This window comes from Dermacentor andersoni, chromosome 5 (assembly GCF_023375885.2).
Source record: "Dermacentor andersoni chromosome 5, qqDerAnde1_hic_scaffold, whole genome shotgun sequence".
Lineage (NCBI taxonomy): Eukaryota > Metazoa > Arthropoda > Arachnida > Ixodida > Ixodidae > Dermacentor > Dermacentor andersoni.
In genome coordinates this window covers 111,323,274-111,350,583 of record NC_092818.1, presented here as the reverse complement: position 1 = coordinate 111,350,583, position 27,310 = coordinate 111,323,274, and the positions used below count along the sequence as shown (strand labels likewise).

The following is a 27,310-nucleotide window of genomic DNA, read 5'->3' as shown; positions in this document are numbered from 1 at the left end:
CCACTAGCAGTCAGTCCTTTCCCACCAAATGAAATAAATGCAGTAGAATCTTGTTGGTACAGTTCTACATATTATGTCTTTGTGGATAATACGTTTTATTTTATCTTTACGGCCAACGTCCCATAGGAGCAATGTATTTCATACGGTTATTGCGACCGCATTTTCCACTGAGATCAGATAATAAGACAGCAGAAGGGGGCTTTTGCACATATTTCTAAAGCTCATAGCTTTATATTCCAGTGTAGTAGCTTAAATAACATTCCAATGACCCACGAACAACGTGTTAAGCCCCAGCTACACTGAAGAAAAAAACGCATGCGTTGCGCCGGCGCGGTAAAGCACTGCCGATCAGTTCTGTGACGAAACAGCGGCTTCTTTTTTTGACTTCTAGAATAACTTTTGTACGACATTGAAAAGAAGAAAGTTCAGCGCAAACTGACAAGCTATTTCAACATTTTTGTATAAAAGTGTGTTGGCTGCGGTTCATGTGGCATTGAGTGACACTGCTTCGCATAACATGTTATGCAGAACAATATCACTCGACACCACACGAACCTTTGCTATTGAGTTTGTCACTGAGTACGCCTATTTTCATGCCTTTTGAATCTTGCTTTGGCTAATACAATTTTCAGTTGATGAGGTTTATTTTTCAGTTCCTGTGAAGGTCATATCAACGAGATTCTACTGTAGAAGCATATTGAAGTGCTTTGCTAATCTGAACTGATTTTAGGTTGCATTTTATCGTCTTTTTAAAGAAGACAGCAGCCTTGCATTTATATGAGTGATTGACTTATTAATCAGTCAGTTCATTCACTCACTCACTCACTCACTCACTCACTCACTCACTCACTCACTCACTCACTCACTCACTCACTCACTCACTCACTCACTCACTCACTCACTCACTCTTGCATCCTAAAGTTACTGTTAACATATTAAGGGTGCTATAGTGAGAATTCACTCCCTCTTACATCCTAAAGTTAAAGTTTACGTATTAAGGGTACTATAACGAGAAGCTGCAAAAGAACTTTGGCCCCCTGGGTTCCTCACTATGTGCTGAAATGTTGTTCTTCTGGCACTACTGCATTCTGCTTTGTTGAAATGAACACAGTGCAGCTGGAAGTCAAAAGTGTAGCCTTGTGCTTGTGAGCATAACACCACACCTACTCTGGCCACCTATATTGCAGTTTTCATTGCAGATTTGTACACGTAGCTGCATGGCAAACCTTTGTCACTTCCTTCAGTCAAGCGCTTGTACTGCATATGCATAGAATACCCCAAACTGGGCACTCTTTGTTTTCTTTTCTTTTCTTTTCTTTTTTTTTTTTTGCACAAAAGTTGGCTGTTGGAGCCAGAAATCATGGGAGTGAAAACTTGTTTTATTGTTTCGGTCCAGCTGCTGTGACCAACCAGTTCCCATGTGTTTGAGATCTCTTTTACACAGTTTATATGCCTTTGATGTACGAATTCCTCAAATCTGTTTACACCTGTGAAGTTTCTTGCATTGTAAAAAGTGATTTTGTATTTATGTTGTTAATTACATGGAAACCAAGGCTGTGTATCTATTTTCAACCTTGTAAGCACAAGAATGTAATCATCCAAATATGTAATCATCCAAGAATGTAATCATCCAATGTACTCATTCAAGCATGAACCAACTAGCCCAAGCAAGAGATTTACTTAATCATCCAAATGACAGGTTTAAAATATATGTCTGTCCTATACAGGGCCCACCTTCTCGCCCACAAGCGCACCCATACTGGGGAACGACCCTTTCCATGTCCCTCAGAAACATGCCCACAGGCGTTCAGCACTTCATCGGCTGCGAAGCGGCATTTTCTTAACATCCACTCCAAGGATGCCCAAAAAACCGGTGGGTAAAGGTGTTTCTCTACAAGACAACCATTATTTCTCGTGAGATATGTTCTTGAGCTGTAACCACAAGGTTACAGCCCAACTGAAACATACATTACTCTGAGAAGTGTTTAGAACAAGGAAGCAGACATACTGAAATAATACACCTATAGTACCATGTTTTCGCACTCATTGCTCATACCAGTAATTCAAGAGAGTGGAGGTTACATGCGAATTTCACTTCACAGTATGACTTTACTGCACAGTGTTCTACATTGCACTCAGCTTCTCTGTCAAAGCATAGCGAAGTTTATGGTGCAGCGTTTCGCATTGCTGTAAAGCTGCAGTGCACTTTAATTCTTTTCATTCTGCAGGACATGACAAAAACTGTACCAAATTTCCCAGAAATATGACGTGCAGGCCGGCCACATTTCCAATGCAATTGGTCAAGCAGTTCATAACAAAGAGAGAGACTACCGTAAGAACCCGCATATAGTACGAGGTGAAATTTTTGGGACGCGAAATGGAAAAAAAAGAAGTTTTGTCCACGTATAATAATACTTAGGAAAACTCAAGGAAAACATTTATTTAAATTGCACTCCGCACTTCAATCACTGTCTTGCTCAGCTGCACTCTCTTCGGATAGTTCTTTGTCGGACATATCTTCCCAGAGGTACTCATCCTCTGTGTCATCAGGCGCGTTCGAGATGCCGCACTTCTTGAGTACGCGACGCACAAGGTCCTCTGGTATGCTGGCCCATGCGTCCACAATCCACTTGCATAGCGCGGCTGGCAAAGCCCGCTTCAGCCGCCTGGTCGGTGTCACTGCAGGCTAACCTGAGTGCATTCAATCTGCGTACACTGCTTGACTGCATCCTTGAACCACTTGTTCACGTAAACATCTAAAGGCTGCAACTGAGACATCATCCCACCCGAGATAACAACGAGTTCAGTGCCGAATTCATGCAACAGCCTCTTCACTGAGTCGGCCAAATGGCAACGAAATGCGTCCAGCACGAGGATGGATGGGAATGACAACAGTGCACCGGGCCACCTACACCAGACAGACTTTGTCCAGTCGAGCACAAGATTCTCATTCATCCAGCCTTTCTCATGGCATCTCACGACCACATTTTTTGGCAGCTCCTCACCTTTAGGCACTGTCTTGTGCTTGAAGAAGACATAGGGCGGAAGCTTGCGTCCGTCTGCCGTGCACAACATGATGGTAACTCGCGTTTGCTTGTTGCCAGTGGACCGGACATAAACTTGTTTAGAGCCCTTTTCGCTCACGGTGAAGGGCAATGGCATGTCCAGATAAACCGGCGTTTGGTCAGCATTGCTGATTTGCCCTAGCTGGAAGTTCTTGGACTTGCGCAGCGAAATAACAGGGCGCTGGAAAGCCACAAGCAGCTCTTCGAATGATTTGGGCAGCTTTGGCGAAATCGGAAGTTCGGCAGCGTAAGGAAAAACTAGTACGGCACATGTAGTGATAAAACCAGTGCTTGCTCGCTTTGAAGGCAGAGCTCGGTAGCCCTTTTTCTCTTGCTAGCTACTTAGCTTTTGCCTGCATAAGCTCCACGCTCACAGCTAGATGCGCGGCTCGCTGTTGACATGCGAACTCCGTCAGGGCGAGTTCGATTTCCGGTGATGTCCCACTCTTCAGGCCGCGAAAGCTTCTTCGTGTTCCGCGACATTCTGAGTTTTTTTTTTCCATTTTATCGCCTTCTCTTTTGCTAGCTTTCCCAAAACACAATTTTTTTTTACCACAGCTCAGTTCAAGGTGTGTATAATTAAGGAATGTTTACTAGGCCCCGTTAACAGTTTCATATATGAGACATGCATGGCAAGCCAAATGGCTGCTCAAATCGCCACTGCAACACCAGAAACAGCTTTGAATGGCTGCCAGTATGCTTATTAGGTCTAGGTGCTTGTACTGTGACCGGAGGCGGTACATGTGTGCCTGTATAACTAAACGCTTACTATGCCCCGTGACAGTGGCCCCTTTCCATTCTTGATATGCTTCACCGCAACAAATTGCATGTGCTTCACCGCAGAACAAGAATGTATTGCGGTATAGCTTGCCTGTCAAATTCGAATTATTTTGGCAAAGGCCAATTTTAAGATTGATATAACGGAAGTGTGGGCCCATAGAAATGTGTGGGTGCTGGCCAGGACCTTCGGTAAGCATCGAATTAAGCGAAAAATTAAATTGAGCAGGATCGAATTAACAAAAGTCTACTGCCGTACTTTGCTATCACTGTTAATGCTTCGCCTTTTGTTGTTTGTTTTTCCTTATGAAGACTATACTCATCAGCGCTACAAACAGTGATAATGGAGAGCAGGGATCTCAACTCAACATGACAAACAAAATGGGGCTTTTTTTGTGCCAATAAGTGTGCATAATTGTTAATGTGAGAAAGCTAGGTTTCTTTTATGTGGTTATATTTGGGAGCTATATACTCTTGCAATCCTCTCCCTCACCCCCCTTCCTGTTAAAGCGAAGCTTTCTTTGCGACCCCCCCCCCCTCCTGCACCTCTGTAGCTGACTTTGGCGGCCACCTGCTGCAGCTACTGCTGCTGTTGCTCGTGCATTCTTGCTGAATAGCTCACACACTGCTGGGGGACAGAAGCGCCATGTAAGAGTGATGGCTCACACTACTTTGCCTGCAGCAGTGGAAGGTAGAGGGGGAAGCCGACGTGTGCATGCAGGTCGTTAGCTGCTGGTGGAGACAGAGAGGGGGCTGCGACATGGAGAGCCATGATGAGAGGAGAGAGGGGCCACTGGAGGAGAATGCCTCACGTTGTGCCGCCTGGAAACTGTGGATGGTCACATCTGTGGCTCCAGGAGGAGATTGGGTACCCCAAAGAAATGGTGCAGAAAGCCAACTTGCCTCTTTCAACCTCTTTAACGCTGGTTTCGTTTAGAGGTGCATTGCATTCTTCGCTAACCTGAATAAAGCATTCGGTTTCACTTTGCACTCACAATAAGTAAACACAAAAATGTGTTGCAGCATTGCTTATGCATTTACGAAAAGCTTTGCTGTATATAGATTCCAGCAGGGCATGTTGGATCTGCTGCTTTTTTTTTTTTATGCGTGTCTTCAACCAGCACACCTTTAGTTGCATTGTGTCTCTGACCTGCAGATGAGTAAAGTTCTGACTTATTATGCCTTGATGTTAAAAAAATCTATGATCATAGAAGCATTTTACAACAATAGCCATTATAGGAACTTTCCAGCTACACTCGCTCCATTGCTATGTGTTGTTGCCATGGGCCATTCTCATAGTAGCTCTCCACTAGTCATAATCATCCTGTCGCAAGCCAACAGTGAAATAAAGAGTGCATCCTGTAAGCACATGCTTATAGGCTGGGGGCAAATGTGCAAATTGTTTCTATTGTAGGGTCTCGAGAACGCTTGGTAAAAAATATGACAGCACTGTGGCGCAAACATACAATAAGGGGATTTATTGGTCCTTCTATACTGTAACACCAGATAGCCAAAATACATACAAAGAATTTAATGTGCCGAGGAATGAACTTAAGAAGTGATAAAGTCCAATGCACCATGTAAGGATACTGAGCAAATAATGTTTACCCATGCCAGACACCGATGCCTATGTGATTTGCGGGTGCAGTGGCGCAAGTGAAGGCCCATCCAAGGTATCAGATTCATGCATGATGGTGCCTATTTCCGAAGCTCAATGGGAAGCTTTCCACGGGCTTTAGCCTCGTTCAACATTCCATCAAGCTAGCTGTCAGTCCACGCATGCTGCTTTCTCGAAGCCGAACAGAAAAAAAGCAAGTTCCTCTTGCGCCCATGTCATCCACGCCGTCAGGTGGCGCTTGCATCGGAACACTCACATCACTCGTCGCAGCTGCGTAACTATAAACATCAGGAAATGTTATATCTGTGCACGGCAAATGAACAATAGGGGATGTGAGATACTCAAGTATCTTAACAGCAGACCACTTTGATTGTTCTGTGGTACCAATACTGTGCAAAACACGATGCTGTTCCTACTGCTTTTAATAAGTGCTAGCTGTTGTAGCTTTTCTCTGCAGGCAAAACAGCATTTTTTTTTGTAATGTTAGCATTATGCATTTCCATCAGATAAAAAGCTCTGTCTGTGTGAGCTTTGAAAGTTGACAAGTTATGGGGATGGTAATGCTGATTTACTCTCAACCTCTTTTTCCCAGCAGCAAAGAACAGTGGAGGTGCAGGGCAGCAGACATCTGAACATGGTGATGGTGAAGACTATATCTTAGGTAAGATTTGCATTCCAAGACGGAGTTAGAATCGATGGCAGGCTTCTTTACTTTTCCTCTCGTTCCTCATCCTCACTCCATCTGGCCTTCCTGTTGGGATATAAGATGCATATGTTGCTTTAGTCATCAGCTTGAATGCATATTTGAAGAGTACTGAAGTGCACTCTGTGGAAAGAATGAACTGTGCAAAAGACTATAAATTACATGACGAGACCAACTGTTCTGGTCGTTCACTTCCTGGGCACACAGACTGCAGCAGAACCTCGTTGATATGATCCCGTTCAGTACGATTTCCCGACGCCAACGTTAGTGATTGAGAACACAAAAAATCACCCCATAGAATTACGCTCATTTCTTATCGGTTCATACGTTCCTGGAAAACACAATCTTAAGGCACCAACGTTCAGTATATCGCCAAACTGTGTTCGTATGATGCGTTATTAGGCTGCTAGGTTCCATTTAAACAAGAAAAGGCATGATATGCACGCGATCAACAGCAGTAGCCGCCTGCCACAGCAGCTTCCCTGCAATACTTGCCCATCTCATGCAAAAGCACTAGTGTGCAAGCAGTTTGTCATTCCAGTACAAGCAAATATCGCTGCATTCAGAGCTGTCACCACCAGCCCAATTGCAATAAGCAATTTCACTTACCTGTTTCACAGGGCATGGGGCATAGTACCTTTGGAAGGGTACTTCACGCCATAACCAAAATACACTGCCATTCTTTGCTGCAGGTGGTGTGAAGTGAGCATCACGTTTCGCTCTGGCAGCATTGTATAACAACATTGCCTACCAGCTTGATTTCATTTCGGTTTCCCAGCAGTGTCTTAAAACACTACCGAATAGGGAAACGGCAATGTTCATCTTGGGTCACTCTGGCCCCACCAGCTCAATGCGCATTGTCATTTTGTGCTGCAACAATTTGCGCCAAGTGGGCACGTCAAAACTTCTTGCCAAGAAGCTACTGACCCAGGCCAAATTCAGGGAAAAGAAATGTAAGCTTGCTAAAGCTGCAAAAACGACAACTCGCATCGCGGGCCACCAGCTTGGCGCACGTTGGCATCTTGTGCTGAAAAAGTTCGCACAATATTGTCAGCATTGTACATATATGTTAATTACAGTTGAGCCTCGAAGTTTTTAATTACTACAGATTGAATGTTTTCCCTGTTATTACATTTATTATTGTGATAGCATTCTTATGGACACTTCAGGCGCATTTCTGCTGTCACTGTCGCTCTAAGGTTCTGTATAAAGTCCAAGGGCGATAAAACTGTCACCGTGCGCTGTATGCTGTATGTGCGAGTGAAAGCGTGCAAGGGCGAGCAGGCCATTGCAATTCAATCTCACATGCTTGAGCGAGGAACGCGGGCCGGAAGTGTGGCTCCTCCTGTTGTGCGCGAGGCACAGAGGTCAGGCGAGGGAGGGGGTGTTCTTCTCCAATGGCTCCTAGAGTTCCTCGATGTCCTCCTCACCCGCTGCTCTGTACAGAGTGTAGACAACGATGGCATCTACTACGGCATAAAGCACACGAATGGCGAACACCATAGTAGACGACTTTGGCGGACGTCGTAGGGACGTATTGCCGGTCCTCGTGTGTCTTGAAAGCAATTTGCGACATGGCCAAAGTGTGCGCCCGCACGAGCCTCATCTTCAAAGCGATCTGCAGAGTGTGCGTAATGCTGGTAGCTTCGTGTGCACTGTGCTTTTGATGTTTTATTTACATTGAAGAGAGAGATAAACAAAGGTCAATTCGCTTGCTGCTGCCGCAATTCCTCACTCCTGCATTTTGACAGCGAGTTTCCGTGCTCATTGCGCAAGATGTGTTCATGTTTACCTGTGCGCACGTGACACCGTGCTTGTTAATTTAGTTAAAATATGTTGGCGAGTTAGTTGGTTTGAATCCATGATAAAATGTGTAAACGCGACTGAACAGGGACGTAGAAAGAAGCAGACACACAAGGGCAGCGTGGTCTCTGTGTGTCTGTTTCTTTTTACGTCCTCGTTCGTTCACGCTTACACATTCTATCATTGTTAATTTAGTTGGTATGCTAATATTTACAAGTTTATACGGCTGATAAAACTACTATCCTTACTTCATACAACTATCTACTAATTTGCTATCGCAATTGGTGCTTCACCTTTCGGGCGGAAGTGCAACTTTTTTTCTATTGCGCTTTCTTCTTGCCCCCCCCCGGATGTATGAACTAGGTTCTGCTGAATATGTGCAAACAAAATATAGAGATTTCTAGTGCTAGTTTCCTTAGTTACCTTGCCAGTGTTTGCCTTTTTCATGTCATGACACCAGTTGTTCAAGATCCTTGGCCTTGGGGAACCACATCAGCCTTGAAAAAGTGCCCAGCAGCTCTAGTCCTATGCGTGGAGAAAAAGTACAGATGAATAAACATCTGCACTCAAGCAATTATGGAAAGTTTGTTAAGCAAGAGCTGCGGGGTCTGAACTGCTATTGGCAACCAAGGACACAGCTCATTCTGGTGCAAACATACAAAAAAGAGCACCTACAGTCGAACCCACTTATAACAATATTCGGGTGCCACGAAAATTCCATTGTTATAGCCGGTAATTGTTATAACTGGTTTGCATTAAAAAATAAGAATTGGGGGATGGCATAGCTGCTGTGAGAAAACTATAATGGTGGAGAGGCCAGTGCCCCTCCCCATCACCTTGCTTCATCCGGCTGCTGATTGTGTTCACTCGTTTAACTGCTTCCTGGGTGCTGCGATCGTGTGTAGCAAGCCACAGCTGTCGGCGTTAAAGAATGGCACTGCTGTAACAACTGCAAAGAGGGGTCATGAGTGGCAAGTGAGGTGCAAGCACCACCGAGGCACCGCTTTGGTAGCCTCAGAAGGGGCCTTTTAAAAATTGCAACAAGCCTATCAGCTAGAGAAATCCAGAAGAAACTCTGAGGCGATATCGCCCTAAGCGTCTCACCGGCTTGCACGAGAAAACCCTATGTCCGTCAGCCTTGCACGCTTTAAGCGAAGCTTGCCAACATCCTTCTCCAAGGCATCCAGGTGCTCCACGTAGTGCAGCGGAAGGTTCCTCCCAAAAACGAAGCCCCGTAGGGGCAGAATCATCTGCCGGGCCTCCTGTGAGGACAACGTTGAGGCAGTCTGCCTTACCGCATCATCGCTGCCATCGCTATCTGATGCAAGCACGTTCGCGACGATCGCCCCATCAGGCAGCCTGCCCTACCACATCATCGCTGCCGTCGCTATCTGATGCAAGCATGATCACGATGATCGCATCATCGGTTAGAAGCACTTAGTTTCCAGATCTACAGCCGTGCGCTTTCTTTCGACCGGCAACGTCGTGCATTGCCGATGATCAGCGAACGAATCAGCCATCTTCTGTTTCGGCGGTGAAAAACCGCGTGGCCAGGAACGATTTCAATGCAAACAATGAAGACGAATGCGAGCGATTAAGCAGTTTGCAAAACTGCACCATACTACGCTGAATGAGGAGCCAGCGAGCAACATGCGAGCAGCGCAGTCGGCGCGGTCCATTCATGTTTCGGAGGGTGGGGCGGCAAAGAGCTGTGGGTGCAGACGAGCTGTGTGCACAGCCCATTCGTGTTCGGAGGGGTGGAAGGGCGACGGGAGAGAGGCGCACGGAGATGGCTAGAAAATGAGCTCGCGGCGGCTGTTGGAGCAGTGGCAGCGGCTCAAATTTCTCTTTTTCTTTTCTTATTTTCAAGAATTTTGCATTTCGCCACCTTTCGGCTTGGACACCCAACAGCCAAACTTCATCATTAAAACCGATAATCCAGCATCGGGACATTGTAGTAAGCGGGTTATTTCACCAGGGAAAACATACAAAAGTTGCCAGTGCAGCAGCTTCTCATTGCTATAACCGATATATTGTTAAAACCGGTATCGTTATACGTGGGTTCGACAGTATTGCTGCTGCTATACAACAATGTCAGCTAGTTGAAATACAAGGAATTTTGTCCCCATAGACTGCTGAGTAATCGAGAAAATTGGACTTGTCAGGCATTGTTACTGACCAAATTTTCACCCATTTTCAACAACAATGCCTATGTCATTCGCGGGTGCATTTCAGCGAACGGATACGTATCCGAGTGACAGTGTTCGCCCATATCGGTGTTGCACTCTGCTGAACTGGAGCACCTACATCCTGCAGCGAAAGATGTGGAAGCAAGTTCCTCTTGCACCCGAGTTTTCCATGCCTTTGGGTTGCACTAGCATTGGGAAAACTAGCTGTGTAACTACAACACCGATAATAACCATCGCATGTCATTTGGGAAACCTGAACTTCAAGAGATGGGAGAGTCATGCTAGGAACACGAACATGAGAGGACGTGAGAAAATCAAGTATTCCCACTGGGTGAAAATGAAAATGGCACAAATATTAGTTTGGCAGGCAGGCCTTTGTGAGCAACACATAGCGTTGCAGTGACAAAAAAAAGTGGAAGTGGTAGTAGGATGATGTTCAACTCAGGTGCTCACTTTAGGCTGACATGAAAAGTACGCATTTGCAGTGTCATGCAGCGATAACACTTTTCATGTCGAGTAAATGTAAATGATAGATGCGAAGCTATTTTTTGCCAGGTTGCACTGACGACATGGGTGGAACCGAGAAGCCAGCGGCACCGACGCCACAGGTTTGCAAGACGTGTGGAGCCAGCTTCAAGTCCCGTGCAGGCCTGGCGGGCCATGAGCGAGCGCACATCGTGCTGCGGCCATTTTCGTGCCCTGTCTGCCCGCGGGCCTTTGCGAGTACAGGCGCAGCCTCCAGACACCTCCGCAAAGCCCACAACACGACATCTACAGCTATACGACAGTCGGTAGTGTGCTATGAGCCTGTTGGACCGACTCTGTCTTCGGCTTAGTGCTTGTGACAGAAGTGGCTGCAAGGAAAAGACTGTGTTTGCTTGCACCACGTGGGAAGGAGCTTGCATTAGCATGTGAAAAGTTTGTGGGAGTGGCTGAGTTTTCTTTAAGTATGCTTTTGGTTAGTGTGAACCAGAGCAATTTTTCAGGCCGCATTGAGAGACTGGTATGAGTTATTGCTGCCCACATTTGGTTGAGTTAGTGCTTTTGATGGAATGCCTACATGCAACTTATAATAAAATTTTCTCCTCAGAATGCCCAAAAGAAAATGCCATTCGGCGGTGCGCAAAATTGACTGCAGGGAAGGATTTTCATAGCCACACTAGTAAGCAACTGGAGTACGAGCTTGTAACTGGGCAGAGGAGATGTTCTTTTATTTGGAGTGTGTGAAGCTCAATATCAGTTCCTAAATCACTAAGCTAGCTTACTGTGCAACAATAATCGACTTTGCCTCTAGGTGTCAAATTCATCTGTCATGCTTGCAACTTGAAACACTAAAATACTAGTTCTAAACATGAAATGCTTCCTGATCAAGTTGTGTGAATGGTGGCTTCAGAAGCAGGAATGTTGAGTGCAGTTAAGTTGGTAGACTACAGCGAAGTAAGCATGAAAAAAAGAAATTGTGGTTAGACTCTTAAATTGCCTTACCAGATTTCTGTAAACATTTGTGCCACAGTAAATCAGTTTCACTTATCACCTTGAAAACAAAGCTGTGATGCTGCCTTTGCAGCCCTTCACATTAATGTCGCTGGTGGAAGAGACCAGGAAAATGAGAATGAACTTTAAACCGGCTGGGTGAACCGGCTGAATGAACAACTTTAAACCGACTGGACACCAGACCATTTTCTGAGTCTGAAATACTTGGGGCTATACACACATCCATCGCTGGCAGGAAAAGCTGTTCACACACTAGCACAGTTTTTTTAAGTACACTGGTCTGACTGATATTTTAGCGTCCTTTTGTGCATCATCTTGTGTGTTCACAGTGGTCACTCATTCTCTCTCCCTCTTACTATCTTTGTCTTAACTTCATTGTAGGTTAGCAAATCGGACTTTCATCTTTCCAATCGCTGCTTTCTTTCTTTCTAAAGCACTGTTTCTTACTAGCTTATTGGTGGACACTGAGCAATGAAGAAAACAGATGCACAAACAAAGAACCCACTGTCATGCCATAAGCGAAAGCTATTTTCGCAGTTTCATGTTTATATCACCACTCTGACATCACTACGTTTTTTTTTTTTTTTTTTTCACTCATTCACTGTGCTCCTACTCTCCTCTTAAAAGAGTAAGGGGGTGAGCGACGATGCTTGGCAAGCCGCATACTAACACAGAAATATAGGGGGGGGCAGTGCCTGGCTGCCTATTGTGCTCCCCCCCCCCTGGCTATGCCACTGGTTGCAGAATTAAATTCTCGCCACGGCAGCCACCACTCCCTCCATTGGATAGGGGCGAAATGCAAGAACACCCATGTACCATGCATTGCATGCACGTTAAAGAACCCCAGGTGGCTAAAATTAACACGAGGTCTCCTACTGCAGCGTGTCTCATAATCAAATCGGGGTTTTGGCATGTAAAACCCTAGAATTCAGTCAAATCTTATGCCCGCAAGATTTCTCACTTCATCACACCACCTAATTCTGTGCCGTCTTCGACTACGCTTCCTTTCTCCTGGCACCTATGCTGTAACTCTAATTTACCACCGGTTCTGTCCTACACATTACACAGTCTGCCCAGCTGCAATAAAGTGATAGTGGTGTTTATTTTGCATCTTACGGGAGTGACCTAATGAGGCACACTTTATATGGTGCAAAGCACTATGAAGGTCAGTGAGGGGAAAAAAATAAAGTCCAAGGTATCCAAGTCTAAGATTGAACATTGATAAATTCATAAAGTATAAAATTTTTGTCTGTCAGTGGTAGGAGCTGTCTATGAAGAGTGGCAGATTGGCCTGTTTAGTAATCCATTTTGTTGCCCTAGCGTAGAGTGTGAAGTGCTCGTGTTTATCTGTCATCATCTCGTCCCTTGCCTCACGCTACGTGCCTTGGCAACGAAGTCTTCAAACTAAAGCCTTAGCAGTCAGCCTGTGTCAATACTTTCCCAAGTGTTCATCACGACTCTTGGAGTTGTGATGAACACTCGGTTGTCATGCAGTGTGATGGCTGAATCTCTAATTTTAGGAACTGTGAGCTGCCAGCTCTGGATACCTTAGGAATGCTAAAGCAGCCTATGTTCAGCAGTTTGAAGTAAGGGAGTACCTAAACTTGGTCTTCATTTAGAAAAAGTGCAATCTAAAATGCAAGCATGCATTTCCTGTTACCAAAAGTCACTCCTGCTCGTTTACAATTTCTTCCAGTGATTTTCGAGCTTACACAGTTCACCATGTCTATAAGCTGTAATATAATGTTTAAATGTCAATGTCTCAGTTCTATTTGTACAATGAAATGAAGAAGCCCATGGCTTCACAGAAATCACAAACGCGGTTGACAGGATGTAACCCAAACGACAACAATTTTCAGAGCACTGAATCTAAGACAAGAATGAAGTTTTGATGCAGCCAATGCATCCTCTCTCAAATCAACATACATTAAATACCTCCTACTAGGACCATGAGACGACCACTAAATTTCCGGCTTCTTGATGGATTCCTTGCTCCAGAAACTTTTTTAAACCAGCTGTAGCTGTATACTAGGGCCTAATGACGTGCACCTGCATATGCAGCTAAAGCCAGCCCTTACTTCAACTTTCTTGCTATAGGCTATCATGTGTTTTTGTTTTGTAATTTAGTGAATACAGTAATAATAAAATGGATATATAATTAAAGGAGTACTGGCGTTTCACATTTTCAACTCATAATTTTTAATTTTCTTGCTATAAATGAAGATTCGAGCCCTCTAAAGCCTAGAAAAAGCACTGGCAAGCATCAGAGAACCCCAAATAATTTACTTTAGCCTCTTCCATGCCATGCTGTTATCTCGAATTTATCGAATTATCTCGAATTTTAAACAAAAGTGGCTGGGCGTAGGGACTAGTTGGTGCTGATAATCTGTTTTCCCAGCGCTGTGTGTCTATTTTGTTTGTGTCTAACGTGCTGGGAATCATCAAGCAAACATGGCCAAATTATTTTTAAAACCCCAGTTGCCAACTTGTTTCACTTCCTCTGCCAGAATAAACTTGCTTGTACTTGCGCTGCCCACGGGTGGTGTGCTGCCATCTACCATAAGCACTGCGATGAGACCAGCTTGTTCATGGCATTGCTAGGAAATTAAAAGTACCGCCGGTGAGCTGAGCTCGTTCTTTGTCATTATTACCAGAAGCATGTGAATGAACCCAGCTCACCCATGGCACAGAAGGGATTAATACAGAACACTTGTTTTTGTGAATCGGCTTTGGCTTCAACACTTAGCAGGCAGATACGTCATGACATCATGACACATTGGCTCATAACTTTCCCGCAATTGCTGCAACTTCCACTGACAAGCTCAGGCAGAAGAAACCGGCGAAGTGCTGATGTATATTTTTTTATGAGCAAGTTTATCATCCCAAGTTCTATTGCCACACTACGTCAGGAAATTTTGCACTGTGTCAAGATGTCACGATAATATTGATGGTGCCAGGCCTGATGTTTCGACACCATCATTAGGATCAAGTTAAAACATCTTATAAGTGCTTCCCAACCTTTATGCATGCTAAGTACAGTAAAACCTCATTAATACGTAGTTGGCGGGGAACATGGATCAGGTATGCACTGGGAAATGTACTAGTTAACTGACAGTGACACATGAGCAGCTATTGACCCTTTTCATGGTGATCCCACAGGCGCTGCCATGTTTGATCACATGGTGCTGCATCCATTGTGTTACAATATGTGTTAGTTCTCACTTAGAAACAGATGCAGGCAAGCTTTGTTTGCGAGCAGACAGCAAACTTTAGATTCACTTGCCACCGTGGCAGCCTTGCAGCGACAATGGCATCCTCAAAGTCGGCAAGGCCACAAGCCAGTTTCTCCAACAGGCCCCACTTCTCTGCGTACACCCTCATGATGCTTAACACACTAGCTGTGTTGGATACGGAAGGGCCATCATCTTCATCATCATCCATGATGACAACACGGAAGTCCTAAGAGCTATGGGAGCAGGAAACATGTCATGGCTACCATGTTTTGATGTCACTGTCGGTGGCAAATGCAGTCCAGGAAAGGTCCGTGCACTGCAATTTCACTATTTATGGTCTGCGCGCACAATATTTTGCTGATCCCACGCTTGTATGTGCCGAAAAATGAAGTAAATACTATGCACTAACCGTTTGGCATGGGTTAAGTGACTATGGCTTATGCGGTCAGCCAATAAATTAGGTTCAATGGTGACAGGGCGGGGGATTCATCGCCACTATATTTAAACAGGAATTACTTATTAAGCGGCTACATATTAGCGAGGTTTTACTGTATTGTCTTTTACATGTGATAACCTTGTGGTAGTTTCTACAAATTCGAAAATATGTGTCTGTATCCCTTTAAGAAACAATACATTCAATAATCTAAAGAATTGTGTTGACTGGGAATCCTCAGCTGTACTCTACAGCATGAATTAAGCAACGTCGTGGTTGTGGTTGGGTACCATTATAGTGAAGATTCTTTGTCGATCTCAACAAGTTCACTATTGTGAGGTTTACTGCACTTTCAGTTCTGCCAGTTCACAGGGCAGCAGACGTTATAGGAAGGTATTAAATTTGGTGGTTCACAGTGAAGTCGATACAGTGACTGGATTTTAGTGATAGTGAAAAGAAAAAATGGCAAGATGGTGTATGTAGAGATGGCGTGGAACAAGTAGCGTGAAGATGACTATACAATAAAGAAGCATTTCATGCTTAGAGCTAGTTCCAGGTACAGATTATGTCGGGTTTCACTCAAACACAAACTAGAGTGCTTGCATCCCTGTCTTAAAGATTTTAGGATGTTGGTTTGCTGAATGCCTACTGTAGCAAGTTTTGTGCAACACGAGGGTACGAGTTGAACACTGAGACGCAGCAGAACATTGGAGCGGAAATGCAGCAGCGTAATTAGACAGTGTTACCACAACCAGCTTTTGGTGGTCTAGCATCTTTTTTTTTTGCATTAACATGCGGATGTAATTAAGAAGATGCTTTAGCTCGATGCCAACGCCAACTTCCATATTCAAGTACATGTAAAACACAGAAATGCTTTCATCAGAGTACTGCTGGACCAATTTGAGTGAAATTCATTACATCTAAGGGAGTAAGCTGAATTTTAGTGGCTGTATGAAGCAGAATTTTATTTTTGGGCCTTAATTTTTTTACAAATATTGCTGAAAGTCAGCAAGTTCCAAAATTATTGAAGTCCGGAGTTCACAAATCTGTAATTATGCATCAAAAACAGATATCGCAGTTCTGTAAACTACATCTGTTGGAGCATCTGAAGCAGACAAATTTGATATATGAGTTTACAACTTATGTGAAATTGATACAATCTTTATAGAAGTTTTGAAAAAGTCCTGCTCGCAGACTAGTGGTATACTTCAGAGCTGTTTATAGTACATCAAATTTGTATGCTTTAGATGTCGCAGGGGCAGTTTACAGAATTGCAATATCATTGTTTATTGCAGGGTTATAGAGTTGTAACCTTTGTATATACTTCAGTCATGTGTGTTTTGTTTTTCAATTTTGTGATTTTCAAAAATGTTTGTAAAGAAAATTGATGGCCTAAATAAGAAATGTTATTCCTACAGCAGGTAGGTTTAAGTTTTTTCTTTTAAATGCAACAAACTCCATCAAATTTAGTGTAGTCATTGCAGAGCAAAATGATTTCTTTTTTTCCCATGTATTTAGATAGGAGCTCTCGAGCTAAAGCTTTCTGTTAATGTTGAAGTGTGGCGAGTGTGTAAATGCATGAGCAACTGTCGATATGTATGTCTCTGTAATGTTTTGGCAGCTTTGTTAAAGCCAGAGTTGTTTGAATGCTGCCTCCTTAATGAACGGTGTAACAAATTCAAAGGCAGTAAAAGATTGAATGTGTGTGGTTGCAGAACAGGCTGTTGTCATAATATAAACATAACTCTTGTAGCAAATCTTTGGTGAAAAAGTGTGTGGTATAGAAGTCTTGAAAATGAATTGTAGGTAGGAGAATGCCAATGAACAAGGTATCACCGACAAGATGTCCGTGAGTGTGCGAGACACTAGTGTTGTAACGTGGGACAAGTGCAGTTCTTTCATTCCTGCAGTTACAGTAGTTTGAATGTATCTTTTCAAAGGTGCAAACTAACATGTGAAGGGCTCTTAATTTTACGATGTGTGCCACTTGCAATTTTAGATGCTACTACGATTTGTTTCTTAAAAAGATCGCAAACGTATGTTAATAGTACAGTCAACTTCCATTAATTGGATCTTGGTGAGACAGACAGAACTTATCAAATTATCCAGTGGGTCAAATTAAAAGAAAGAACAGAGAAAAAAAATAACCCTGAACATATGCGGCTTTATGTGGCAGTATTTACACAATACCAGCATGCCCCTAAGTATAGTCCAACACACACCTGATTTTATAAAAACAAATATGTAGTATGCCTCTGATTTTACCATTCAGAAAAATGCGGAGTTTATCTTCACATAATGGAAATTGATTTTTACTTAAATGTGCATTATCATCATCCTCAGGCAGTTAAAAGGTTGCTGAAATGTCGGCGGCCTTTCTGTCACATCGCTAAAGAGATAGCTGATTGCTAACTAGAAAAAGTTTTTTCTAAACAAACCAAGAAGTCTCTCTGTTTAGTGGCAAAATTGGTAAATTAGCAACACTAATTGGGTAGAGGCCCACATCTGTACTAACTGCTTTAACAGTTTATCATGTGATGCAAGACTCCGACACACAAAAAGTGTGTAACGCAACTCCTTTGGCACCAACTTAGCATGTGAAATAACATTTCTTTTGACTGAGCTTTCATTATGAAAGTGGCATGTCGTCACCGCCAATCTACAGGAAGACTTGTTCTTTCACCACCTTGAAATCACAATGGCAATCCACATTGCTGCAAACGCAGTTTTTGTATCAGATTGTACCCTGTAAAAAAGTTTGACATTTTGTTTTTGTAAAAGAAAAGGCGTGTGTTGTAATCTGGTAAATGCTGTTATCATTCATTGTGCGCTGCCATTTTTGCTTGAAAATCGGCCATGGGCAGGCCAAAAATTATTATTTTTGACTTGTGTCTTCAATCCATCCATTGACCCCCAGCACTGCAAGAGCAGATGCTGTAGCCATTGGCGCCATGATTGAGGGTCAGGTGCTAAGCTTTTAAGTTTGAATTATCCAGAAAGTGCCAATTTCAGGAGCAAAGTAGCACAAGTCCTGGCCCATGGGTGCTGGCCACACTATTCATTTGGGATTAAATTCACCAAAAAATTGAATTAATTGGAGTTGAATTAGCAAAAGTCTAATGTACCACATTATTCCTGTGCTATAACATATCATTACCCTGATACATGTTTCTTTAACCTGTCATGTGCTTGGGTGGTGTGACTTATTTTGTTTTTGCTTCCAACTAAGCAGGCCAAGCGATGCAATCGTAGTGCAGTATTCAAGCGCATTGTCGTGCAGTGCGCAAATCTGACAAGAAATATCTAGTCTTTTTTACCATCTTGAGGACAACTTATTCTGTGAATGAACTGAGGAATCTCTCACCCATTAAAAGCAAACTTGCTGGGTCATGGTTGTCTGTGCAGCGTATTTTAGCTGCCATGAAATTTATTTGCTATGTGTTGGTATTGGCCCTCTATGTTACATGTGCAGAACTAGACTGAGTAAGTTTTATGTAAATCTTTTTCATTAACTGCCATCAAGGTGCGCTCTGTGTCCTTTGAAGCTGTTCCAAGTAGAGGTTAGTACTAGGTCTAACTAAACCTTTAATATGATAAGCAGTTTACAGCACTGCAAAAAGCTTTGTTGTCTAACATCTACCATACCTAAAAATAAAAGCAGTGTCATCCCATTACGCCCCATTATCATCCTCTTAATTTTACTGGTTGGCTCTCTTGCATGGTGTGTGTGTATGTGATATTGTGCCAGGGAACTTTCAGACTGCTTTGATTTGAAGTTTTATGCAAAATTGCTAAAGAAATGAGGTTAATGAGCTTAACATTGCTAAAACACTGTTCTGGTAAGCAATTAACCACATGAATGAAAGCTAAACAGTGCATTTGGGCATGTGGGTTGAAGGTGGGGAGTGAAGAGTGTTGACAGTGGGCATGGAGAGAGAAAATGTACATAGCTTATTCATAGATTAAGAGACTCCGAGTCCAAGGTTTTTCTGCTATGTTACCTTCGACGTCATCCTTTGCGGCATAAGTAGATATGGCATTCACAATGCCTAGAGCAATGGTTCTCATCCAAAAGGTGCAGGGAGTGTTCAAATACCAGTAAGGTAGTAGTAGGACGAATGGAGCATCCAGGTTATGGGAAAGGGTTGCTGTAGTCATTGTAACATGATGCATGCTGCAGCTGACTGAGTATGGATTTTACTTTGTTTTGATGCAAAATCGTCAAATGGCCAATTGCGCGAAGAAGCCGCCGGCGTGTGTAGCAACAAAATTTTCCATTGGCTACAACATCACTAGTGCGCCTCGTGTGCTCGTCAGGCTGGCTCAGATTTGCTGGCTCGGGCCTCGACGGAGCAGAGCGGGCGAAAGGGAACACCTGCTGCCGTGGTATTGCGTGAGGGGAGGGAGGGCATCACCCCAACACCACGTCGCCCTCCCTCTCGGAAGCCTGTGTTATCTGCGTGTTCCTTGTCCATGCAAGCTCTCACCTGCATTCTAACTGCGCCTCGGTAAGGTCAACTCAAAACCCGCCAAGCGTCTCAGCGCCCTCGTTTGCCCACGAGGAGTTCGTAACTGGAAGGACTGTTCAGCGGCGTTCAGTAGGACATCAATGCTTTTGCACTCACAGCTTGTAAGAAGTGCTTAGGTGTCCTCAGATTTTTATCGATATCCATCTACTAGGTCATTTGTGCGTCCTGATGTCATCACTGAGCGTTTAAGCAACACCAGAATAGGCATTGTGTGTACATGATCTGACTATTTAGTAATGCACATCACTCTGTCTGGTTTATAAGTCATATAGATGAATGATGGACACATTAGGTCATTAGCAATGGTTTCACGGGCCCTCAAAAATTTTTTTAACAAATCTTGAAGGGTTCTGCTTCTATGGGCTCCTGTGCTTTTTTTTTTGTACTTCTCTCTCTATTGGAGGCTGCAACAAGCTCAACAGTGCAAGAAAGTGAGCTAGTTGTTTGTTTCTTTATTTTTGTGACTCACGCTTACTTGTACATCGACATGATACACTCTGTGTGCTGCATTTATTTTATTTGTTTTGTTAGTGACCAAAATAATGCAACAAGCATATTACCCAGCGTGCATCTGTTTGAAACCTGTGACAGTGGGTGCAGCAATGTTTTATGCCCTCTGAAGAAAAAGTATGAGTGAATCTACCGTAAAGTCACCAATGTGATGACTTATGGTATATTTGGCTGGTTGCTTTCAAGCGCTCAGAACACATTCACCTGGTTCATTCAGAGCCATCAGAGACACTGTCACTTTCAAACTTGGGAATGCGGCCACCAAGTCGAAGCATTGTGGGAACCAGTCGAATCTACCATTAGCTAGCACTTGGCTTGAACTTGTTCAACATTTGAATTTCACTGTGTAAGAATGTATGTACTGTAGTCCAACATTTAAAATGTTTTAAATAGTGGCCTATAGTTGCTAAACCGTGTGTTGAACTACTGAAGTATTCGTTACCGTCAATGAGTCTAATATCCTGGTACAATAAGTCATGAAACTTTGACCTTGCACAGGTGTAATAGCAGACTACGCTCATTTGCAGATAGACTTTTTTGTTGTTGTTGATCCTTTTGAAGTCCTTTATATACATTCCTTAACATATTAAATGAATGCATGACCAAGCATTTGTTGTAGGCAGGAGCGAGAAGAATGAGGGAAGTCGAGGAGCTTGATTCTTTTGTTAGTGCCACTTCAGGGCAACATTTGTAAATCATTTTGTTTGCATTGAAACTTGATATAAAGAAACGCTACTACCGTTGCTCCTGGCTAACCCCATCCTTCGAAGTTCTTTAATATATTGCATGGACACTTTGTCTCTTATGCTCACGCGAGAACTTTAAAGAGGATTGTTGTTGGAGAAAGACAGCAGGCCTTCTGTTAATGTGCTTGACTGATAGGACACATTAGTAACATGTGTAGGTGATAAAATGCTTAAGTGTCTAGAGATTCCTTGGTTCTACTTTATGTGGTAGATGTTGGAGCATGTATCTGCTCAAATTACTTGGCAGTCCTTGCACCATACCCAGGTATTCTTGCACAATTTATTCTCTGGTTATTTCATGAGACCATGCATGTGCATGCTGCACACTTTTGCATTGATTTCTTTTAAGGTGCAGGTGAAGTCATTTTGGGGAGGAAAAGAGAAATTTAGTCAATTACTGCCATTTCAAAGCAGTGCTGGTAGGCCTCATTATTTGTTAGGTGGCTGTAAATTTTTTTTCACTATCTGATAGGCAAGGTGACCCAAGCTAGCTTGACAAGTGTACTTGGTTTCTGGTAGGAAAAAATAAGGGAACTGCAGTCTGAATAAGTAAGATTCATGTTTGGTAATGTGTGTACATACAATCCGCTATGATGAGCACAGCTGAGGCTAGGCACTTGAAGGGTCATGTTGAAGAAAATCAGTGCCTGGTCTCGGGCTAGCTTCCCGCCTTCAGCTGCCCAATTATGACTTTGTTCAATGCTTGCGGCAGGTGATGAAAAAGAAATTAGTCACTTGGCAGTTCACTAGGCTTTTACAAGTTCACTGAGAAAGGACTTCTTTTTTTTTGCTATTTTTCCTAAGAATAGACTGCAGCTAGTCAGCTGTGCCCTGTTCCACGTTGGAAACATACAAGCTGTGTGACAGTTGCCAGGTTCCTCTTGTTTTGCTAGCTTGGCGAGCTTAAGTGATAAGCGCTCACAAATGTTCTCACTCTTTGTCATTTAGGCACCCGAAGGATGTATCAGTAAGCCTGTTTTGCTGGTGGCCGGGTGCACACATTTTTTTTAATTTATTGTTTGTATGTAGACATTTTGTCTGGGTACCACTAATGGCAGCTCAACACATATAAGCACAATAACGCATTACTGGTTAATGTGTTTGTGATTAATCTGGATGAACTGCAGTACACTGACCTTCATTTTTCCCTGATAATCTTACAAGAAAAGGTTTTGCTCTTACCACTGCATTGCTTTTGCTCAAATTTGACAGTAAGATCGCATATTATGGCCCTAATCATTCAATATAACACTTGGTGCTGGTACTCGCCTGGTTGGTCAACAACAAAAATTGACATTGCCTTCATCTGCACCCCCAATAGCGAGCAATGTCTGTGGTGGCTATGATGTTACCTGGCCCCTTCTGGCATCTGCAATGCCACAAAGCACGGCCTTCAAGATTATATTTCTTCCTTTAATCGCTGGGGGGTGGAGGTTCAATGTGAACACCAAGAGGCAAAGGCAAATGCACCCTTTTCTGTTTTGACCAACCAGCAAGGACAGTGCCAAATGCTGTAATGAACAATTTGGACCATAGCATACAGCCTTGCTGTGAAATTTGAGCAAGAACAAAGCAGCGGTAGTTTCAAAATCCTTTTAAAGGTTTTTAAGCGAAAAATGCAGGTCACCTTATAACTGTAGCAAACTCCTTGCAGCACTGTAGCCAGTACTTCATTCTATTGGGTGTTTCCAACCTTCTGGTAACCTGTTTCTTTTTCTCAGCATGGTTATCTTGCGGGATATAAAAATTTTCTTCAATTTTTCCAATACTAGAAGTTTACCCTTGGCTGTACCTCTGTCTCTCTCATGTGCTCAGTTATTTATTCATTTTCAAAAGTGTTGCTTGCAGGTGCATTTGTATGTATAAGCACATTTTGTTTTAAACAGAAAAGATCGTTCATAAAGTATGATTTCCTTGTCATGTGCACTCTGAATGATTGACTTTCACTGCTGCAAAACTAACAAACCACACACCACTAGTGAATCCTGAGGGTGTTGCCCTGGCCCTTCTCCTTTATTTGTAAGTAGGCTGTAAGTCTGCTTACAGGTCTGTGGCTCTTAAAACAGCTGTGCTGTAAGACTGACCAAGAACTCACATCCACAGACTGCATTTCTTCTTCGAGGTGGTCCTTCCAGGTAGGAAACGCAAGTGTGAAGGCTTTCCAAGAATTATTCCAAAATTTTATGTGGTCTGCGGTCGTAGTTCCATCCTCGCTGGTCTCCCCAGCTAGAGAAAAAGTATTGTTCCCATCCAATAACCTTTACAACCATTGAATTCGTGCAAGTATAAGGATGTGCAGGGGTACGGCAATGGCAAGGGTGAGACTGTTGAATAGAAACTTAGTCTTACCAGTATGTGGACAAGAGTTTTCAGTTGGAAACATCCTGGCTTGCAAATATCCCTTTCTTTCTTTTCTTTTATTATTTTTTTTTTTTTCTAAATGACCTAACTGTTGACAAGATGTTGGGCCAAGCCAGAAGCCCCAAAGCTCTCCCCCATCTTGCGATAGATGGGCTGCTAGATATAATTTTCTTTGTCGCTGTTTGGTTGAATGTAACATCAGAGGGCCTTGTGTTCCAAAGGAGGGATTGCGACCACACATGAAATCCACTTATTGATAAACTTTGCCCATAATATATTAGGCTTTGGGGTCACAGAACAAAAGCAGGTAAATCCGTTTCATGACCATTGCTGTAATATTAGTACTTTGGTAGGTTGAGAAAAATAATGTGTCACCTTCTATGGAGATAGCAGGATATGGTAAGATAATGAAAAATATTCTTAGATAAACTTTCCCTTAAGTGGGCTTGGCCGTACCATAGTAACCTGCAACAAGCTGTACTTTTGCATAACTTGTCTAAGCAACATGAACTACTTGAAGCATGGTCAGTATCTAATGTCAGCAAGAGGACAGCCAGCGACACAGCCTGTGTTGAAGACCTGAGCGGCCAAATATGATCAGGGCATTGGTGAAAATGCACAGCTTCATGGCGGCTTCGATGATGAATTATCAACAAGAAAAGCCAGTAGTGCCACAACCATCTATCGGGGGACCACAATGTGCTGCTAGGCGCTGGCAGAGGCGATGCAGCATACAGGAGCATGCATCTGATATTAGTGGAGAGTATATAGAAGTATTAACGTCTTGGGTAGATATCGAGCAGAGTCATACCAGAGCCCTAGAACTTGGGAAGGGTGTGAGAACTACTCTGTACGGCTTCTTTGTCTTTGAAGTATGGGTTGCTCGAGTTTGCACACATCTGTGAAGGAATTCACTTTTTGGTAATAGAATGTACTGATATAGACCATCTGTATAAGCATAACCATAACACACATTGTAGATGTCTCATGAGAGGCCAGCAATAATGGCCTCTTACAGATGCATGTCTAGGTGCATGTTACTACATAAACAAAGTGCATTTATCAGTTGAACCAGATACTCGCTGCAATAATCCTGAAGTGAAAGTGTCTCATGGTGTCATCTCTAAAAACAATTTACACTCTTTAGGTACTCTTTGTGGTACAACAATCATCTAGCGTGCGTTTCCTTTCTTTGAGCTGCACGCCCAGTACTTCCGGTCATGAACAGCATGCACGTTATCAGCATGACATCATGTAGGTGCTGTCCTCAGGCGCTCTGTTCGCCAAGGTTTTAGCTGGCTTTATGTAGATTTGGCGTATCTGAGATACGGGTATCTTGTAACCACTTCCAGAAAAAAAAAAAACGGCACTTTCACACCTCCAAAGCATCGTAGCAAGTCACAAGAAGTATCAAAATGTAGGTCTTAACGAGACAAGAAACGAGAATCAGGCGCAAGGTAGGTAAAAACGGTACAGGCATAATTAGCGCCAATAAAGTAAAATGTTAACCACATCGCACTGTACCCCTGTAAAGAGTGCACCGCAGTAGATATAGATATATTGAGGCAAAGCCAGCACATGGCACACTTTTGGGAAAGGGAGCAAGTTCGCTACCTTGGGCTAAGCAGGGCTCCTGCGAGGCCCACAAGAAACTATGATTAGTCGCAGATTAGTTCACATTAATGTTACAGGCGCAATTGGCACCAATATAGTAAGAAAATTGGCCACATTGCACCATGGACTGCACTATTTCCGGGATGGCCTCCTGGTCGAAAAACTAACTCTTTCGTTGCCGTGCCTATAGAAATAGATCAATTCTATCGACAGTTTTTCTGCATGTTGTTTTTCTGTTGACATTCTTAAACCAGTAACATATTGTCACGTTCGCCTACAATTCCTCGCGGCACGACACAGCTGGATATTCACCCTTCTATCTCCTCTTCGGCTGTGAGCAGACTTTGCCTTTCGAGACTCTCCTTTCGACCACACTCGACTCGCCGACAGAGCACACTCGGGATGTCGTAGCCACAGCGACCCAAGCACGCCAGATTGCCAGCATTCGTCTTTCTGCTTCACAGACACGGCAGAAGTGCCGTGACGACCAGCGCCATCACGACGTGCACTACGAACCAGGTGCTCTTGTGCTAGTTTGGTATCCAACTCGGCGTGTTGGTCTTACGGAGAAATTCCTCTCGCGGTACTATGGCCCTTACTGCATCCTTCGCCAGGTGACCCCTGTCACATATGGAGTGTCTCCGCTGGATGCCACGGTGCCTTCACCTCTCTCTGACATCATCCACGTCAGCCGCCTCAAACCCTACCTTTCTCACACCGATGAGCTGCACCAATAAGGTGCTTTTTCCGACGGGGGTGATGTCACAGTCGGTAATGTGAGAAAAGGAGGACTATGATGGTGGCCTTGGAGACGACGAAGAAGAGTGTAGCATTATCGCTGCTCTACGCTTGCTGGCTCGGCCATTAAAAGCCATCTGTAAATAGACGCACGCTTCTTCCTTCCCGTAACAATATTGTGCACCAACTTAACTGACGATTGAACTTTAGCTATTTGTCAGATTTGGCAAATTGGGGAGTCTGGAAAAATGAAACTTCGACTGGAGATCTTGTCGAAATTAATCTCCAGTGCACCTAGCATTTCTTCAATAAGAAGACGTAAAATGTGCGCTTCCGTTGACTCTGCAACATATTTTTTTTTTAGTATAACTGAAAATATCAAGTGCAACTTTATTCTCACCACCGTGGGAATTGCTTCTGGCCATCGGCACTTCAACAGCGCAAGAGCAAATTATCACAAGCAATCCTTCCTGCCTTGTGGGTTTTTCAGTCGCACAAGAGCACGCAGTCGATTTCAGACCGACCTTTGACAAAAGCGTGACTAGCTGTCTTATCTCTTAAACCTTAAAAAGCGCCTGTGAAAGTGCCTCTATTCATTACTCTACAATATTGTGCAATACTCCACATTACTGTACAGCGCTGTAAAGGAGCTGAACAAAGCATGTAGAGCCTCCAGTGCCAGTTGAACATACATTAGTCCACCTTGCATGCTCATACAGAAAGCTTACCTAATACAACATTCAAGTAAGAGGAAGCTTCTGCATGCTCCCTGACCTGTCAACCATTGCTTCGCAAGCCTTAAGAATGCAGTAATAAGCAGACCAGGTACCTGCACTGCAGTGAGTAAAAACAAAGGCTCCCATTACAATAGGAACTTGGGTTCCCGTTTTCACAATTGTGAAGCTACTACTTTCCCTCGTACAATGTGGGCATCACTATGGCTAGTATTGAGGCCAACAAATCTGTATAATAATTTTTTGTGTGATTTGACTAACAAAAGTTGGGAACCAGGAACCATGTAGGTGCATATTTTTTTATATTTCAGATTATTGTTTATTTTTACTCTCAGTGCTTATACTAAAGATAGCCAATTATCATTTTTGTTCGTGTATCTTGAGGAGCTTCTTCGAATATTGTCAAATACTGTCGGAGCAATTATTACTTCCACATATCCATCCAAAACACCAGTCACCAGGTCATCATTTTGTACATATCAAAGTATACGTTGCAACCACTACGATCGAAGATGTACGTATAAGATACGAAATTAGTGGACATGAAAAAGAGACATAATAGAGAGATATAATCGACATTTGACCGTCGAATCATTTGAACCGCCATGCATATATCGACCTTGTCTTCTTAAAGGGACACTAAAGCAACACAATAAATCAGTTTAGACTAATGAAACATTGTTTGAGAACCCTGCAGACAGTCATTTCAAAAAAATAGTTTGATTATTAGATGAGAAAATGAAGGTCCAAGTATCGGTATTTG

General features: G+C 43.3%; 1 protein-coding gene across 2 annotated transcripts in view; it reads left to right on the top strand.

Moving 5' to 3' along the window:
- LOC126532289 (uncharacterized) overlaps positions 1-23,018 on the top strand; it is a 42,115-nt gene extending 19,097 nt beyond the window's left edge. Inside the window, exons 5-7 of one of the 2 annotated variants that reach the window (XM_050179972.3) lie at positions 1,728-1,873; positions 6,056-6,121; positions 10,711-23,018. In XM_050179972.3, the coding sequence (XP_050035929.1) occupies positions 1,728-1,873; positions 6,056-6,121; positions 10,711-10,991 (493 nt within the window). In that variant the 3' untranslated portion in view covers positions 10,992-23,018. Of the gene's footprint in view, positions 1-1,727; positions 1,874-6,052; positions 6,122-10,710 lie in introns of both variants that reach the window. The other variant, XM_050179971.3, reaches the window with a different exon arrangement.
- Positions 23,019-27,310: the final 4,292 nt, after the last annotated feature.